We start from the raw sequence: 18588 nt of genomic DNA, 5'->3' as shown, positions 1-18588 counted from the left end.
GCAGAAGGTATTTAACTGCAGAAAATTAATTTGTGTAGCGAATTCCTCCTCATTCATTCACTCATTTAACGACCTCTAAACGACAGCTGACAGTTGACCCATTTCACAATCGATGTCAGTTCACTGACATTTCACCACTTGTCAGTTAAAGTGGAAATCAATGTTCATATTATTATTTGCTCTACTAGTAATGCTGCGTGGAGGGGACAATAAAGCTTTTACGCAGGTAGGCCTACTGACTGTCAGTGTTTGTCAATAGTATTTCCAAGCTTATAATAACCTTAAATGTATTAGTATCTCCCATGGTGAATGAAATATTTGCAGTATATTTTACATGTAAAAAAATATAAATGAAACGCAAAAACGGGGACGTTAAAAAAAATTAGAGTTTGAAGAAGTAGCGAGGGTTTTATTTAAGTTATTAAATACGAGTAGAGAAACCTCTGCATTTATTGTCAAATGTTATGTCACATTATGTTTAGTGCTTCGTTTTTTTTTCTTGCTATGAAGTGAAAAATTCTTCCATCCAAACGATATAAAGGTTGCCTCTTTTGATGATCAAACATGAGTGAATGGGGTCTAGATAAGTGTTTACAAAAGCCTCCATTTTTACCCTTAAAGACACTGCCAAAACATTTTCAAACTTGAAGATGAACTTCACGAGCAAACCTCCCCTCCATTGACGCTTTTCTAAAGTGAGGAGTCCGAAAAGGAGAGTATGGACCCGTCCATTCTCATTCAAAAATCGGGTAAAAGGGAGAAAACTTTGGACAAAGGGCAAGGAGAGACATAAAAGGAGATGAATTATTCAGTACGCCCCGCTGGTAGATAGTTTTGTAATTTTGTATAATGGCCCGTTGGAGAAGAATCAGTTGATAGCGTGAAAACAGTCTCTTTTTTTGTGACACCACGCGTTAATGTTGTGAGAACAATTTCAACATTTTGTTTCAAATACCTCAACTGTCTACATAGATGGTTTGTAACTCCTGCATGCTGGCTATAAGTGAGCAACATTTTTGGGAGAGTCTGCTGTTACGCACAGCTCAGACGCGTAAAACTGAGGACATGTTTTCTGAGTAACGTGATAGTTTGACTTGTAAAGTGTTAACTTAATTATTATTGACTGTTTGTTGTTAGTGCCAAATATCAACCTAATGTTCCTGCTTCTATTCTGTCTTAGCTCAGCTTGTGTTTTAAATTGGGACTCAATTACGTTGCTATAAAAAGACACGCACCCTCTCGTAAAGCAGTTTAGACTACCGGCATCCGGATGGCATTTAATAATGTTAATACTTATTAGAGTAAGCACTGGAAACGATGGTTGCTGAATAGGTGGCTGTGTTCGTGCCGGGTGTAATAGCTCGCAGGCATGGTAAGAAATGTATTTATCCCCAATCAGCCCCTCACTCTCCGAGTTTGAAGCACAGCCCTTATGTGGAGAGTGGTTTTAAAGCAGATTAAATAGAGCCTTTTATTTCTTTTCACTTTCATCTCAGAGCGGAGCTCACAGTGGCTCGCCCAGGGCACAAAATTCATGAGATTTTTTTTGGTTTACTTATCCAGATTTTAAGACTTTATTTATTTATTTATCTATTTGTTTATTAGCCCTGTGTATTGGATTTTCTCAGAGGTTACATCACGGATGTATCCCAGCTCTAATCTAGCTTTATTAAACATGTATTCAAACTGCTAAACACATTACAATATTGTAAATGTTGTTTTGTGGCTTAGTCAACTGTTTATCAGAAGGATGTAGAAGAAGCTGAACCAACCGAACAGTCACTAAAAATAGTTTTCACGCTGCTTTATTGGCCCTTTTTATTCTGAAAATCGTTAATCTTATGTTGATCATCGAGTGAAGATCTTGGTCCACAAATGTTCTGTTGTCCAAAAATAAATTGGTGCGCACTTAAATGGTCATGTACGGCTGTTAAAAATATGTGTTTAATTACGCGCAAGAAAATTGAGCAAGGTTGCATTGCATGCAAACTTGGACATCCTTTTGTTTAACGCCACACCGCTCTGAAAGAAAAGGTGTAGCAGCTGTCCGGCGTCCATCTGCCTCTCTGACGCAACCAACCTGACCGTCAGCCGAGGTGGAGACAGGCGATGGACACTTCAGCAAATCGCAGGATTACCTGAGGTCCTCAATCTAATTAAACAGATGTCAACTGGGATTATTTCCGAGCATCAGGGAGGGAAAGTGACAGAGCAGCGGAGAGGTGTGAGGAAGTGTGACAGACCAAAGAGGTTAGGACTGCTAAAAAGAGGCTTTTATATTCAGAGAAACAGTATTTGTTTTTGGAATGGGTGTTATGCGTATTTCCTCCCACAGCTTAAAAAAAATATATTATTGAGAATATAATTATCTAGACTTCTTTTCTCCCCGTTTGAGCATGTGCTGTCATTTATCAGTAGATGTTTGTTAAATTACGTCCAAAAAATTCCCTTAAAACGGTGTAGGCCTATATTTTTTTATTCCGGTTTATCCTCCACTCACAGGTCAATTTATGGTTTCTTTTAAAACACAAAAAGTAATACATTTCTGCTGTTATTATCAACTCGGCCTATAGTGATGTGTGAAAGGCTGCCCCTTCCCCACGTCACAAACACGCACGCACTAACACACACTTTCGCACACGCACACCCAGTCTCTAAGTGTATGGTAATATAATGTAGCTATATTTCGGGTCTAAAGCCGTGCTGAATGAGAAGGACAGGGGAATGAAGCGAGAGACCACTTCAAACAAATCCATCTGGAACAGTGTGTGAGAGAGATTCAGTGAAAGTATATGGGGAAGTTATTTAGCTATTAATAACGTTTTTTCCTCAGGCATTGAGAGTGACTCCATCTGCACTTTCTCGCAGCTATTTGGCTGGGTGGAAATTGAGGGGGACCCAAATGTTGGGCAGAGATAACATACCCATCATAGCCCAGACCCTGCGCTGTGCTTCACTGCATTAAACTCGGATTAACCTCCCCTGTCCCCGCAGCCACTCAAGCCACATTTCACTGGAATTTACATCGGTAGGCCTGCATTTATTCTTATAGAGGGGGCAGGAGCTGAAAGACGCAACATCATCATCATCCATAATAATAATAATAATAATAATAATAATAATAATAACATTAATAATCTTAGGGCTATTTGTATTTACAGTAAATCAATACAATTAATGAGGGCAGACAAATATAGTGCCTATTATTAAATATTGAGTAAAACATTAACATTTTAGAATTTTAACAACATTCATCTGGTTTGCTTTAACAACACTTGCGTTATGTGTATAATAACTACAATGTTCACATTGCATAAAGATATTTATATAGATTTGCTCACTTTCGTTGTAAAGACTGCTGCATCTTTGGTTGACCATCTCTGAATCTAAAGGATATTTTTCTGTTTTGTTTTCATTGTTCAGATGGTGTAGAATAAATTATTGTTACTTTTCATCTATATGTGTATGATTGTAACAAACCAGCAGAAATGGCTGCTCAATATCACCCTCAATATTAGCAAAACATTACGATTATTGAGCGAATTTTAAATTGCACCAGAACGAAATTGTGTCATTTTTATTTTGCATGTCGTTTTTTTAAATGCAAAACGGTGGTGTAATTTGTCGCTAATGACATATTGCGATGTTCTTATGGTGAGGAGTTACTACTAGTGTAACAAATTAGCCTATTGGTTCCAGCAAGGTAACATGGGCAAACCGTGCAACATAATAACATGAAACCCATTGCTTATGAGTAATGAGTAATGCATCAATTTAAAGGAGTGCAGTTTAAGCTTGTAGGCCTACCATATACTGTGTAGAGACGTTTCAGTGTCTGGAGCTTGAAGTGTCGGCAGCATTAAGCAAAAAAAAAAAAATGGAGTAGGCTTAAATTCATTCTGTGCTGGCATTTGACTTTGATCACATCAGAAATATTCATGGACGCACAAACAGTGGCACTGCCACCATTATCCCGGCTGACAGTGATACCTCTCAAGGCTGTCTATTAATTAAAGTGGCGCTTACCATGTGGGACGACTCCCTATCTGGGAACAAAAATGATTTTTCCATCTCTTGTGGGGCTCTTGAAATGGGGCAATCTTTCCTCTCCAGATTCTTGTGGGAAATTTAAAAGTGTACAGAGGAAGACATGGGGATTTATAGCTCATTTATAAAGACGAGTTTATAATCCTTTCCTGCTTAATAACTTAAAAGGATTCAATTTCTCCCCTCATTTATGGGGTTATGATCACACATTGTTAAGCGCAGATAGTAGCATTTCAAGGTTAACATTTCCTGCTCGAAAATATCAGAATAAGCTGTAAACCCATAGGTGCCCTTTGTTTAGCCTGCTATTTCCCCCACAAATGCTGATAGGCCTTTTTTAGATGTTGTTATTAATGTGATAACAAGGATGAAGCCGATGTAGACCACGTTGATAAGATGCCTCTATGCCACCGAACATTTTTAAATGATACGACATTTAATTATAGCATACAATTTCACCATCGAGAATTAAACTCATAGGCTTACGCAGACTCTGAGGATTGAATGTCTGGTTGGGGGTCTCAAACCATATGAGACAAATTAAAGAGGAAGCGTTGCCCTCCAGGTATCCTGTCGCAGCAGTAGGGTGCTTCAGCGCGTCTCTCATTTCGGTCTGTGTTTTATTTCGCCAATTCTCACTATGGGGCTCCGGGATCCTGCCTGCAGGGCGGTAGTCCAAAAGAAATAGAGAATCCTCATCTTTTCTTTTTTTTAAGTTTCTCTCTCTCTCTCGTCCTCTCTCCTTTCTCTCACTCCATTCTCGCGCAAATGCACACAGCTTTTTCACGTACATCACACTCATGTCAACAGGTGTGGAAATGAATAATAACACGTTGAGTAGGCCTAGTTTTTTTCACCACAACATTCTTTCTTCAAGTAATTCATTTTGAAATGTCTTAAATTGCTCATGTTTTTTAAATGAGCTATTTGAGTTGTCAGTTTGTTGATATATTATAATGTTTCTAGCAGTAAATTAAGTTTTTTATTTTGGGAAATGTGATTAGTGTTGACAGATAACTGGTTCTGGTAAATATTGCCCTCACAATTTTATACACCGTATTTTGGTTGATATGATTAACAACCCCAACTTAAAAATCTGACATTGTAAAATATAAATACATATATTATGGTAAATATCTTATAATTTAAGTTGAATTATTATTATTAAAATGATTATTATTTCTATTGTTATTATTGTTATTATTATTATAATTTTACCAGCCATACTGCGATCGCCCCAAACATTTACATTTCCACTTGAGGCGTTAAATGAATTCCACAAATTGCCACCGCTTTGTTAGCACTGAAGTTTAATTGGCTGGAAGAAGATGAATGAGGCTGACAGGAATCAGCTGTCCAGAGATTCCCCTGTGAGTCTGACTCGGAAATCATAACCTGCCCAGCTTTTCCTCCCCTGAAACCAGCTCGTTGAACTTGTCACATCTAATTAGGGTGTTAAAACGCACAGAGTGCATCGCTGGGAAACAGTAGGTGGTTGGTCCGGGGCAGCCAATAAGGCCTTTTTGGGTCAGATGGTGGAGGTGGAGGGGGGGTTTGCAGCGTGGTTGGATGGATGTTGTTGAATTGGACCGCTGCGGGGTTTTATTTTCTAAGCAGGCCCTTTTTTCCGCTATTACTTCAATTATGGCCATCCAGCAGGCTAAACAGGCCAGCCTTCATGGACTGTAGCCTTGCTTTAATTAGGTATGAAATTAATTAGAGCAGACGTCTATTAAATACTTTTAAGTTTGGCTAATTTTGTTTCTCCACAGAGTTTAAAGGTGTAACAGTGGATTAATGGCTTACAGCCAAAATTACATTTTATTGCATCCCATCATTTCTGCCTGTCTAGCAAGTGCCAGGCAGTCTTTGAAATTAAAGATATAGAAATGTTAACTAAAATCTTAAAATGTATTTGATAAATATAATAAAACAGGATTTTTTATTTGTATCAAAATATTTTCTCTTAATTCTGAAAATTACATTTTTATATATATATTGGGATTCTCATTTTATTTTGGCAACACATTTTTGGATCATTGTCAAGCTAAGAGTAACATTTGTGCTAAAGTGAAACTACAATGGTCTTGGACCACTTTTATTGAATCTTGTATTGGTACAAAAAAGCCCTGTGATGTCTGACAGCCTACTCTCACCATTGTTAGACGAACAGCCACTAGAAAAGGACGAGAGAAAGAAGAGGGAGGAGAAAAGACCCTTCTGTTATTTTCTGTCTTGAGACTTGCTGCATAGACTATTCAGGCAAGTTGATGAACTCCTCCAAAAAGTTTATTAAGGGGCTGAAAACAATAAGAACTAAAGCCTTTGGGTGCCTGGGCAGACAGTTTATAAACTAGCTGCTATTGTGCCTCAAAGGCAGATGCATGAATACTTTTGAATAGGGGCCTTCAAACTGACACGATCAGGCTGGACAGCAGCGGTTTTAAAGGGAGAGGGTGCTTCTGCAGCAGCCCAGATCTCTCCCTTTTCCTGCATTAATGTACATCTGCAAAGGAAAGGGGGAGGAGAAGGAGCTGGGCAGTGTCTGTCATGGACACGCCAAATTACCCTTTGGTTTTGCACTAAATGTGTGCTTAAAACAATTAAAAGAAGATATATTTGCTTTGGACTTTCCTCAGAGGAAGTTGTAGTTTATAAAAACAGAGTATGTCTTCATGTTTATTTATTCCTGAAGAACAGAGATAGTTTTTTCACTGCATCACATTTGGTGAAATGCAAGCCAAAGAACGTCTGTCCTGTGAATCATAATAAAAGCAGATGGTTTAATACCTTGCTTTCTATTTTCTCCTCCTGCTAATGTTATACTTTGGGTGTGGAAATTGCACAAGCTGTTATTTGGAAACCAAGAGCAGAGTGTGACAATTGGTCTTCCCTGTTTGTGTTGAATTTCAAACGAAAGGCTTTCTAGTATTCCTGATCATCTATGCACCCAAAAGGAGACAGAAAGAAAGGCAAACTGTATGCTTTGACAACGTGGATTCACTGTTGATATTTTTCGCTCTTATTTTGAATGGGGAACACTGGTTACGCGCACTCAAGAAGATACATTATTCCCCTCCTTTTCAGTAAACAATAGACTGTCACTCTTTATCCCTCTTCCCTTCTCTGTCCCTCCCTCTCCAGCTTTCTCTTTTAGTCCTCTCAGTCTCTGGCTCTGTGCCTCACAACATCAGAGGGAGTCCAGTGATTTGTGACCCCAGCAACCCACACTTAATCTCGCTAAAGAGGGGGAGCATCCAGTTTGCAGCTTGGCGGGCCCCAAATAGACCAAGCTTGCTCTGGCAGGTGTCAACATTAGCAAACAATTGGTCCCCAGTCCCATGCCCCGTACCCCAGTGCGACACTGAACCTAAACTATTTGAGGCGTGCTGAAAGGAGCCACATAATAGGGAATGTGGAGGGGGAGGAGAGGAGGGGGAGGACAAGGGAGAGATTACACTCTCAGACAGCTATTAGCAGGGATGAGGCTTTTCTAAACAAACAAAAAAAGAAGACGATCAATACTGTGTTAGTTTACCAAGTGGAGCCATCATTGTGGCTTTGGAGTATTTATTTTCTGCTCCATTGTTTTTCTCGACTTCACAAACGTCTGTGGGCCGTATTGGCAATCCAATTTAGTTTGGAGGGGGCTCCCTGGGAGGCCTGTTTTCTTCTCCCGGGCAGTTGTGTGTTTGTTGGCGAATTCACTTGCAGTGGGCAGTTCTTTCATAGATTTTGTGTTGTAATGAATCCTGATTGGTTGGTATTACCTTTGATAGTGGACGGCGACGGGGCTGTCCGCAGGGGAAACAACACTCAGCGGTGACAGAGCTCTGCTTAACCCTGTGGGATTGCAGCCCCTCTCCTTCATTAGACAGGAGTGTCTTAGCAAAGAGAGCAGAGGAAATGGGACGAGAATGAGTTGACATGTGTACTGTTGCTGCTCTCGAGTGGATATGTGTCTTGACAAGAGGGTCAATGTTTTTTTAAAGGCCATTTATTTATCTCTCACTGCTGATGCTCAGCCCTGCCAGGAGGAGAGACAAGTGTTCTCATCGCGGGAGATTAGTTTCAAAGGTTCTAATGGGAAACACCTATAGTTTTCTCTCATTTAATTGCTTTGAGATGTCCTCTTGGCATATTTGCTCCTGGCCTGCAGAAAGAAAAAAATACAACCAGTTCAATTCAGGTAACATCTGCTGAAACAAACCTGCTGGTGCAGTAGTCCTGCACACATTACTAGAGAAGCTGACATCGTTTTGCTGCAATAAACAAGCGTAATTAACTGACCTCATGACCCCTGCAGACAATGGTGCCTGTTGTCAGAAAGCACCAATAACAATGTCAACGAGCAATAAAATGATTCTGAGCATTCAAGGCATTAAGGACATTACACAACAGAGAGAAGAAGCCCCAAACCCAGACTTAGGTAAAACATAACGTTCAGTTTTTTAGTTTGTGTCTCGACGAGGTGAATTGCCGATGGGGACAGACAGTTCACAGAGTAATTTTCGCTTCAAGCTACATTTAATTAACCATGTAATTCCATAAATCATCGTCACTTCAACTAATAAGTTATCTACCAAACAACATAAATGTTGTTGCCGGCTGTCAACAACGACAAAGGCCTAATATTTTGTGAAAGATCCTCGTGTAATTATTCTGTTTATTTATGTAGTCTGCATCAATCTTGAGTCAAGTAATGGCGTGCAATTTCCTCTTAGATTTTAACCAAATATTATCTTGCCCAGTAGAGAAATCAGTACCATCTTGTATTTATGACTCTTTTGTGTAAAATGAACTATACTGTCCTTTGTAAACCATGTTAAAGCTAGTTTTTCACAACTGCAACAAATATCCTACAAAAACATTAAGGCCCACATTTAACATTTTGTTACATGTGCTTCACTTCGGTAGTCAAGAGATATTCATTGTGATGAGTGATTGTAATTAAATCAGATATTTTTTTGTATTTAGTCTTGCAATCCTGTCATTATGTTGATCTGTTTTGGTTAAACGTATCATGTTAAACCCCACTATTTAGCTTGAGAAATATATATAGTGTAATTGAATTTCCTGCCTGTCTGAGGTAATCTTAGTGAACATTTTACGATGAACAGTGGGAATAATAAGCGGGACCTTTGGCAGGAACTGATTTTTCTCTTGGTGATTAAACCATTGTTATCCTGCCAAACAATAAAGCTGACGGCTCACACAAATGAGTATACAGTAAATCAGGACATCTAAAGCTTTATTAGGTCCATGTTAAATTGTGCAATGGATGAGCAGGTCAGAGCCACATCATTTATTGAAAGAAATGTAGTTTCCCCCAATTCGCCTTGCCACCTAAGGTTGTCAAACTCTGACAGCTGGCACAGATCGGCGACAGTGTGTTGCATTATGACCATCCACTGGTTACCATGGAGCTGCATTAGAAAAGACAAAAGGCATTTCTGGCTAATTTTATTACAATACAGGAATAGCCCACATAATGTGCAACAGTAATTACGTTTAGCACAGTGCGCCCATGCTCTCCCTCAGTGATGAATGAGAAATATTGACCATGGTCTGCTAGTTTAAAAATCGCCATTAGGCCATGCTACTCAGGGCCAGAACATTTCACATGTTATGCTCTTGATGTGCTTCACCACTGAAATATTCATTTGTTTTAATTGTGCATGTTTTTTCAAATCCACAAAGACAATAAACATGTTCCCTAAGTGTTGCAAATCGGAAATGTGTTTTTTCCACCAAGTTAAAATGTGTAAGCGGTTGTCCAAACAGTGGGGTGGAGCTCCTGTCCTTGCCGACTAAATAACAACTTCAAATGTTGTCCGCTATTTTCAACTAATGGGCTTATTTCTGCATCGTCAGTCATTCTCTCCTTGGGGAACATGTAGTCTCACTATGAAAAGCTTTGCTACTGTGCCACATTACATCCCCTTAATATGGAGGGATTGCAGAAATTAATGCCAAGCATTGTAATGCTTCACTGTGCCTATAAAAGGCTCTTTACAGGAAATCTTCATTAAATTGTTTTATAGAAAGAGACAGATTGTTTACTTTCAAATCCACTGTCAGTTTACGAACAAAGTGGGAAATGATAGTATTTTTGAATTGTGTTTAATAGTTTCAAATTGAATGATTGGAGACATTCTTCTGAAGTTTTAAAAACCATCAATACTGTTTTCCATTTAATCCAATTATAGAGATGTCTCAATGTCAGGGTTCACAGTAATAAGATAATATTCAGACTTAAATCAGTAGCCAAAAGGCCATTTGAGCTTTAAAACATTCAGGTAAATGAAGTGGGCTTTTAAAAAAAGAGAAACCTGCCAATTATTCAAATATATAGTTTTTGCGGGGGCGTTATTCACACAAGTCCTGAGTTTCTATTTAAGTTTCCAATAACTCTTCTATCCTTTTGAGTGTCCTCAATATCACACAAACTTTTTCACAATATTTGCTGCCCAACCATGTCCAGAAAATTAGGAAACTTCCCTCGAGCACATCAAAATGTCCGCTGTGCATTCCTATACTATGCCAAGTAATCTCTCTTTGGCTTTGTTGAGAAAATGATTTGTTCCTCCAGGAGACCTCGGCTCATAGCCCTGAGACGTTACTGTTTGATTTCCTGCGTAGGTTTTTAGAGCTTTTTGCTGGGGGACCGAGGCTCTGGCTCCAGTGCCATTTGGCAAAGACCCCCATGGGCTCCTTTTTACTTTCTTGTGCTCTCTGTTAATTTCATTACTTTCTCTGTGACCTCAATTAGCAAAGACTCGAGCTCAGGCGGTGACATTCTGCTCGACAGAAGAGAGAATCTGGTGCGAAGCAAAGAGAGGGGGCAACAGTCCTAACAAGGTTTACATGTTGTATCCTTGCAAGTCTTCAAGGCTCTGTTAGATCTTCTTAGTATCCTTTTTCCCAAAAACTTCCACAGTAAAAGTATTAGTTGATAATTTTCCCAGTGAATTTACACATGTGGTATTTTACTTTGTGTAAATGACGATGTCTAACATATGTATAATTTTAGAATTGCTTTAATATCTAAAGAATTAAAGAAAGACTATATTAAGTATATCTAAAAACAAATAATTATAACATAATCATATTGTTTAAAATCCTAGTTTTAGAGTATTAAAGGGAAAGAATCCCACCCTTCACGCTTTCACACTCAGGCAGCGCAGAGGCATGGGGAGTCAATATGTCAGCGTTTATGGATGCCCTGCGGAGCTGCACAGGGCTGTCAGGCCCCTATTCATGCTCTAATGGCCCCCCGAGGAGCTCGTCTCTCTGGGCTGAAAAGGCCGGGAGGCCCAGTGGACGCCCTGTTGTTGAAGGTGAGCGTGCGCTCTCATGGACGCGCCGCGCCTTCATCCATATGACAAGAGCCATAAAAGAGCATCGCTCTCGCTGCTTCTCCCTCTCAGTCTCCTCTGCTTTCTCTTGCGTCTCCCCCATCCTCCCTCCTCTCTCCCACTTTCTCCCCACCTCAAACAGAGAAAAGGGGGCTAATTGTTTGTTGTGAGAGCCAAAGATTATAGAGCCTCCCATCATTCTTCGTCCCTTGCCTTTTTCGCCTCTTTTTCAAGCCCCCTACTCTTTCTCTAAAGAATGTGATTCTGTCCGAGAGACAAGGGAAGAAAAGTATTGGAATTTTCCTGGAATGTGTAAAATAGCCTCAAACTCTGACACTGTTAGTGAGAGGTGTGGTGTTTGGTCTTATTTCATCAGATAGTTGTTTAGTCTGTTGGACGTTTTATTCACTTTTTACGTACAAAAAGAAATAAGGAACTTGAAGTTGTACACAAACTATAGAGCTTTACTTCACTTCTGCTTTCCTTTCCTGCTTGACTTTTCTAACCACTTGAAATAGATTGTTGGCCAAGTGCGTCTGGTTCTTCGCCCTCGGCCACCAGCTATAAACTGGTAATTGACATGATAGGCATGAGATAAATCTGAATCCAGTGACATCGTCCATAAAGGTGAGCTTAGCATGATGTAATTTCTGATAGACGTTAGAGTTTTAATATCCTTATGTAAAGTTAGAAATCTCATTCAGATTCAATTTCACCTAAATGTCATATTACGGCCCAGAGAAGGTCACTGACATCCAGAGGAAATTGATGATGCATTTCGGCATGTTACCAAACCAAGTAAACAGTTAACTTGATTTTTCCACATATAAAGTCTTTTAAAAAATTATTAGTTTGTTTGTATCTAAATATTTCAATCTAATATATATGAGGAATATCCAATTATGCAAAAGCTATGCTCGCTTATAAAGTTTTTGTTTTTCACTTGCATGCAGATAACTACAGGAAGAGATTATTCATAAAGAATGTGTCTTTAAACCATTCTGGTTATCGCTGTCGTCTATCTTGTATTCACATAAGGTTCCTATCTCAGATACATCCTTCGGTAAATGCCTTGAATCACATGCCTCCTTTGACTTGGCAACCCCTTTGGGATGAACAGGCAAGTGCATTAAGCAGAGACGCGCAACATTCTCAGAGAAATGCAAATTGGGAAGTTGTTAGTTATTTGATGTTGCAGCACGATCCCCCCCGCCCCCGAAACATCCCTCCACTCCAGTGTTGGTGGTTGAATCGCATGCAGTCCTGGGGACAGGCAGGGCTGTTTATATGCAGGCCTGGAGCAGCAAAGACAGCATAGAGACAGATGCATGTCAGAGATAGCAGATCCCATCTCAGGCAGATGCCTCTTATCACAGGCCTGTTTGCATAATTAGTCCTTTTGATATTCACCCCCTCTGACTGACAAAAAGTATAATTGCAGTATCAACTCCGACAAAGGGTAGGCACAAAATAAACAAGTCAACATAAACAGGGAGAAAAGACGCGGTGTTATTTTTGTCTTGTGGGGAAAAAAGAGGGAGGAAAAAACAGCATTTTAAACTAAATCTGCTGTCAGTCACAGTCAACTGGTGTGACTCGGTGCTCAGAGGCTGGTCCTGTGAATGCCTTCAAAACACAGAGCGTGAGGCCTGATTGTAATTATGCTGGAACTAATATGCTTTTCAAAATGAGCCATTATGAGCTAATGCTGCACTGCCAAAGCCCTGTCTGTTTTTGTCCCTCTGTCTTGGATAGTTTGCAAAGGTATGGCTGATATTGAGGCCATGGGTTATGATATCAGAGACAGTCTGGCTAGGATGAGCGCTGATTTAATTTAAGCTATTACTGCTCACAGGTGAGTCAGAGATGAAGGATAAAACACCTGACAACTGCACCGGGCTGTTATTTTTAAACAAGAAACTTGCAACTTCTAATTATTGTTACATTATATTTTCACTAAGAGAAAGACATTTTTTTTTGTTCATCTTTTACACTTGCAAAATAACATTTATGTTTTGTCAATGTGTCTATTTTTTGAAATGATTCTATTTTTTTTCATGATATATTTTTTTCTCAGTACTGATACACCTCTTAAAATTATGGATATCTACCCATTCAACTTTTTTCTTTGTGATATTCATATAATGGCTCAATTTAATGTTTTTCATATCAAGTGTTACTTCTAATATTCATTGCGATGCTTAATCATGGACATTTACTCCAGAACATAGTTTGGGGAATTTTCACTGAGAACAAGGTTCAGATGCACGTATTTAGCCACATTTTTCAACAACCTGGTAACGATGAAGTTTATTGCCGTTGTTCTGAATCGTAAATCTGTAACCTTACAGATCACTTGGCTAATTGCCGGCATTGAGCAGACAGCTGTCTGTTTAATCAGCATTACCTCAGCGTCTCGGGGGTAAAGGTGGAGGACTGCAGGAGTCCGAGGGGTTGGAGGGAGAAGAAGGGAAGAAGAGGAGGTTGGGAGGGGGTCGATAAGAAAAGGCGAGGGGTTTTTAGGAACCGGGCTGATGATGAGGATCCCATCTGTAGTCTGAGGGGTCTGTCTGTGGGGTCAGCAGAGGAGTATCAGGGGGAGAGCAGGCTTTAAACCTCATAGTAACCTTAAGACTACAGCACAAGTCCTTCAAGAGTAAGGACTCAGTTTTATCTAAAAGGTCTGGTCAGAATTAAAAGACCATTACAGATGAGTGACACCAGGGTGAATAGATTTTGTGGTTCTCCACATCATTAGTGATATTATACTATGACATCAACTACATTAACGTTATCAACTGTTAATCACTGTAAATGTTATTGTTCATCAACTGTGCAGCCAAAATGTGTTTTTCGGGTTTGTAACGCCCAAGTGTTTTGTCGATTATATTCAGAACCATTAACAATAAGTCAGTAATTATTCATTTCCAATAAGACATTTTTAAACCATCTCCTGTATTGAAAACATCTCTTTCACAAGTTATGACATTCATTTCAATTTAGTTTAAGATAGCTATTATTTAAACAATTTCCAGGTGTTATTTCTAATCTTAATGGAGAACCTAGACAAAGCAATGTGTAAACCTGATTAACTCCTATTCATAATAGGTGCGCTTTTAAATCAATATTGAGGAAAAACCTCAGAGGGCCCCTGCAGGAGAGTACACGGCAGTAATCATGCCCACTGGATGGGACATAATTAGATTCTAATTGGATGATAAGTAATGAAACAAGGCATGAGTGGGTTATCAATATCCAATGAACCTGTGAATGGTATTAGCGCCGTCGTATTTTAGGAAGGTGTAATCAAAATGTACCTTTTTGTGCCGAGAGACCATTAAGGAAATGACCTCGACAGCCCTGCAGGGATTTTGTGCGATAAGTCTTATTTTGTATTTGATTGTTAACATTGGCCCACATGTGTGAGGGGAAAAAGAGACTTACAATTAAGATTTTATTGTCCCTGTTGTCGAGAAAACGGACAGAAAAAAATCATTTATCCAATCCAGTTTGTGAATAATCGTTCTTCAACAGACTATTGTAACACGCTGGAAGTTAAAAAGGAATCCGTGTCAGACTCATTTCTTTTTACAATAACATGGAGCTCAGCCATGTATTTTAATGTATTTTCTTTCCTCTATTCGCCAAATGTAGTCGGCATATAGATGAGGTTTACGTCCAAAACCAATTCCCAGTTGGCCCGGTGCTGCGTGTGCCATTTTCCATTTTCCCTCGCTCATTACAGGCACGGCTGTTGACCTTGTGCTTCTGGTTCATGTACAAGAGCAGATGTGTTGTCTCTGTCGGCTTAATGGAGAGCAGCAGTACAAGCTATTGTCTGCTTAGGTTTATCAGTCATTAGCCTGATAGCATGCTAAATGTGACACTGATTGCCACAGCAGTCTACTTGCAATGTAAAGTCAGTGAAAGCACCTCAAACAAAGGAGGGGAAAAGAAAATAATTTGAGGAGGAGAAGCCTTACTCAGAGCCCCTTGAGTATGTGTCTACTCCGGCCCCCTCGTCTCCCTGTAGGACACAGAGGTGACTTTGGAAAGTGATCTGCAGACTGCTGGGCTGGTCTCAAGTGTCGTCATGGCGAGTTACTGGGCAAATGGATATACGCATCCTCATGAAAACCAACAAAGGGATATGTGGTGTATGTACATATTCAACTTTGTATGTTCAAGGGTGTTCTGCAGGAGAGTGAGCCCGTGCTTCAAGAATCAATCTTTATTAAAAAGGATAAGACTGAAGAATTGATTTAATGAATGCGGCCTCATGTCCTGCGGCCACATGTAATCCGCAGAGAATCATTGAGCATGAGCTCAGGGGGACAAAAATGTTCGTAGAAGACTCATAGAGTGGCCTGTAATGATAGTCTCCATATAATCCCATAATTCCTTGTTTAATTAAACTCTGGAGCTGGCCTTGAGACTCCGCCAGCTCTGTTGCTCTTTTGTTCTCACAGTTGTTATTTGGAGGCAAGGTTTGAGTATTCTTTTGTCCACTTATGTTCAAAGGTTTGACTGAAGTGAGCTAAAAACAGAGATTGAAGCTGTTAAACAATGAATTAGACGGTAGGCACTCACTCGGGTGAGACATTCAGGTGAGCATTATAGTTTTTATTGGAGCTGAATAGCGAAGGGCCTCTGTCAGAAGCAGAAATCTCTTCTTACACCCTCTCCTTCAATATCTCCCTTTATTTCCCCTCTCCCACACTTTCTGGACTGTGCATGATGCAATCCAACTAGGCCTAGAGCAACACTGGCACATCACACCGCCTTGTCAATGTCTCAATGAGGAAATTATGAAAATATGAATTTTATGACATGAAATGAAAAGGGCCATGTAGTTTGAATAGACATGCAGAGGAGGTGAAAATGATGCAATTTTCTAAATGCTGTTATAATGGTAATGTGCAATGGTAATGCGTATTTGCTGTCAAACATTTCCCTGTCGGCCTGGATTGTACAGCTTTGTGCAGTATCTATATTCCTCGAGCAAAAATTCAGCTTAGTTGAATGCCTAAAAAGTAATGTAAAATATGTTCTAATTCATTTAATGACAGCAGATGGAAACACATGGGACTGAATGGTTTTGGTGTGATATTGTGTTCTATGTTACACACTTTGGCTGAGCTGTGTATGAGCAGTGTGCCCTGGGCCAATGAGAGAGAAAAGCAGGGTGAGGAGCAGCAAGGTGGCCTGTGCAGATTAACCCCTCTACCCACCGACACCCCCGCGCCCCTTCAGCCCTCTGCCTGCACTGCCTCTGGGGCCCCTCGCAGAGGCCGGATTGTGTATCAGGCCCTTCTCTATATTAAATAAATATCCACAGATTAAGATAATATTCTCCCAGTTGTATATTCAGAGAGAGTAGCTGTCATTGCAATCCTCTGTGTTGCCGGTCCCGCTCTCTGGAGCAACAAAAGAGGCTCCAAAATGCAGATAATGCTGTTAAAGCTCCTTCTTGATCAGTTGCAGCTCACATTTGATGCTATTTTCTACAAACACCCCTCAGTTAAATTACACAAAACCCTCTTTAACTTGATTTCATTCCATGATCACACAGATGCCCTCTGTCTCTTTTTCTTCACCTCAGCTAACCGCACAGACGAAGGTTCAGATGTAGATTCGGAGCCCGACCTGCCCCTAAAGAGGAAGCAGAGACGCAGTCGCACCACCTTCACCGCTGAGCAGCTGGATGAGCTGGAGAAGGCCTTCGAAAGGACACATTACCCAGACATCTACACCAGAGAGGAGCTGGCTCAGAGGACAAAACTCACAGAGGCCAGAGTACAGGTGAGACACCCAGAACAAGAGAGAATTGTGATGTGGCATGCCTGCATGTCAGTTCACCCACATTATTAAAACGGAATATAGCATTGCAGAAAGTTTGACTTGCATTTTCCCAAGTTTTGAAGCATCTGGCCCCTGAGATTTCTGCCTCCATCCAAATACGTATAAAGGAATTGCCATGCATATAATAATAATAATAATAATAATAATAATAATATGAATAATGAATGTCCGTATAATATATATTTTCTATAAGAACTTGTTATCTGGTTTAAGGTTTAATCATTGTTTTAAACACAATTGGACTCAAGCTAACTGTAAACACTCTTGCAGAAGAAGAGGCTCACAATGTTGTACCTTGTTTAGGCTTGAACAGCAAAAACTATTTAAAAGACGGCAAAAAGCACTATGTTTGATACTCTGAGAAAGTAAACGTTGTTTTTTAGAAGGCTGCCTCTCTTTTAACTGTATTTTTCTGTGCATATAAAGTAGTTTGCTGCTTATCATTGGCCCTAATGTTCGAAATGTTTAGGAGAAACGCTCCCTATCTTCACACCTCAGACTCAGTAACCTGTCTGTCGGACAGCCTGGGTGCCCTGCTGCAGTTGCATGTTAGATTGAAGGAAGATATGTACAGTAGAGTTATAGCAGCAGCTGTTCTTCCACAGACGGGGAGAAGGAGAACAAAAAACGAGGAGAGAAAGGGAATGCATTCCTGATGGATTTCTCATTTCGGCCTTTGGCCAGGATCTCATCCCATCACTTTCAAGCTCGCCGCTGCTTGTAAAACCCTCCACATATCATACAGGGCTCCTCATCCTCTCCAGGGACCCTATGCCCCGACAACAACATTAATCAATCAGCTGCTAGTAAAAAGAAAAAAAAAAGAAAAGGTCTGGGGCACCCCTCTCCTCTTACCACAGTGGTTCACACTCCCTCTGAACCCCCTAAACTTCTCACCGCATGCTAACTGTTCATCACACTACAAACATGCAGTCGGGGTAACTAATTCCACACATGTCTTTGTCCATCTTGAAACCCCCCAACACGCAAAGGATGTCTTATATGTCTGAGTGTTTAATGCCTCACTCAAGGGAGGAGAAATGTCTCGCATGGCTATTATAAGGCAATATTTTATCTTAAGAGGTAAATTTGAGCATGACATGGAAAAACTGAAAGCATGAATAATTTCTCTTGAAAATCTTCTCTATTACATTCTGATAAGAAATATATATAAACTACATTTGATTTAGCATTTTGTAGATTTAGTTCCAACAATCCTAATATGATTGAATAAATACACATCATTGTACAAACCACATATATTGCTTAACTTGAAAAGCTTATAATTAAAGCCATGCACAAATGCATCAATCTTGTGCAA

General features: G+C 39.9%; 1 protein-coding gene across 1 annotated transcript in view; it reads left to right on the top strand.

Moving 5' to 3' along the window:
• Positions 1 to 18588, top strand: part of pax7a (paired box 7a) — a 41300-nt gene that overhangs the window by 3464 nt on the left and 19248 nt on the right. The window contains 1 exon segment of the mRNA XM_034083926.2: positions 17008 to 17207. Within this exon segment, the coding sequence (XP_033939817.1) occupies positions 17008 to 17207 (200 nt within the window).

Source organism: Pseudochaenichthys georgianus, chromosome 5, assembly GCF_902827115.2.
Source record: "Pseudochaenichthys georgianus chromosome 5, fPseGeo1.2, whole genome shotgun sequence".
In the NCBI taxonomy this organism is placed as follows: Eukaryota; Metazoa; Chordata; class Actinopteri; order Perciformes; family Channichthyidae; genus Pseudochaenichthys; species Pseudochaenichthys georgianus.
Note: the sequence above shows the minus strand (reverse complement) of the source record. Positions and strands in the feature narration are given on the sequence as shown.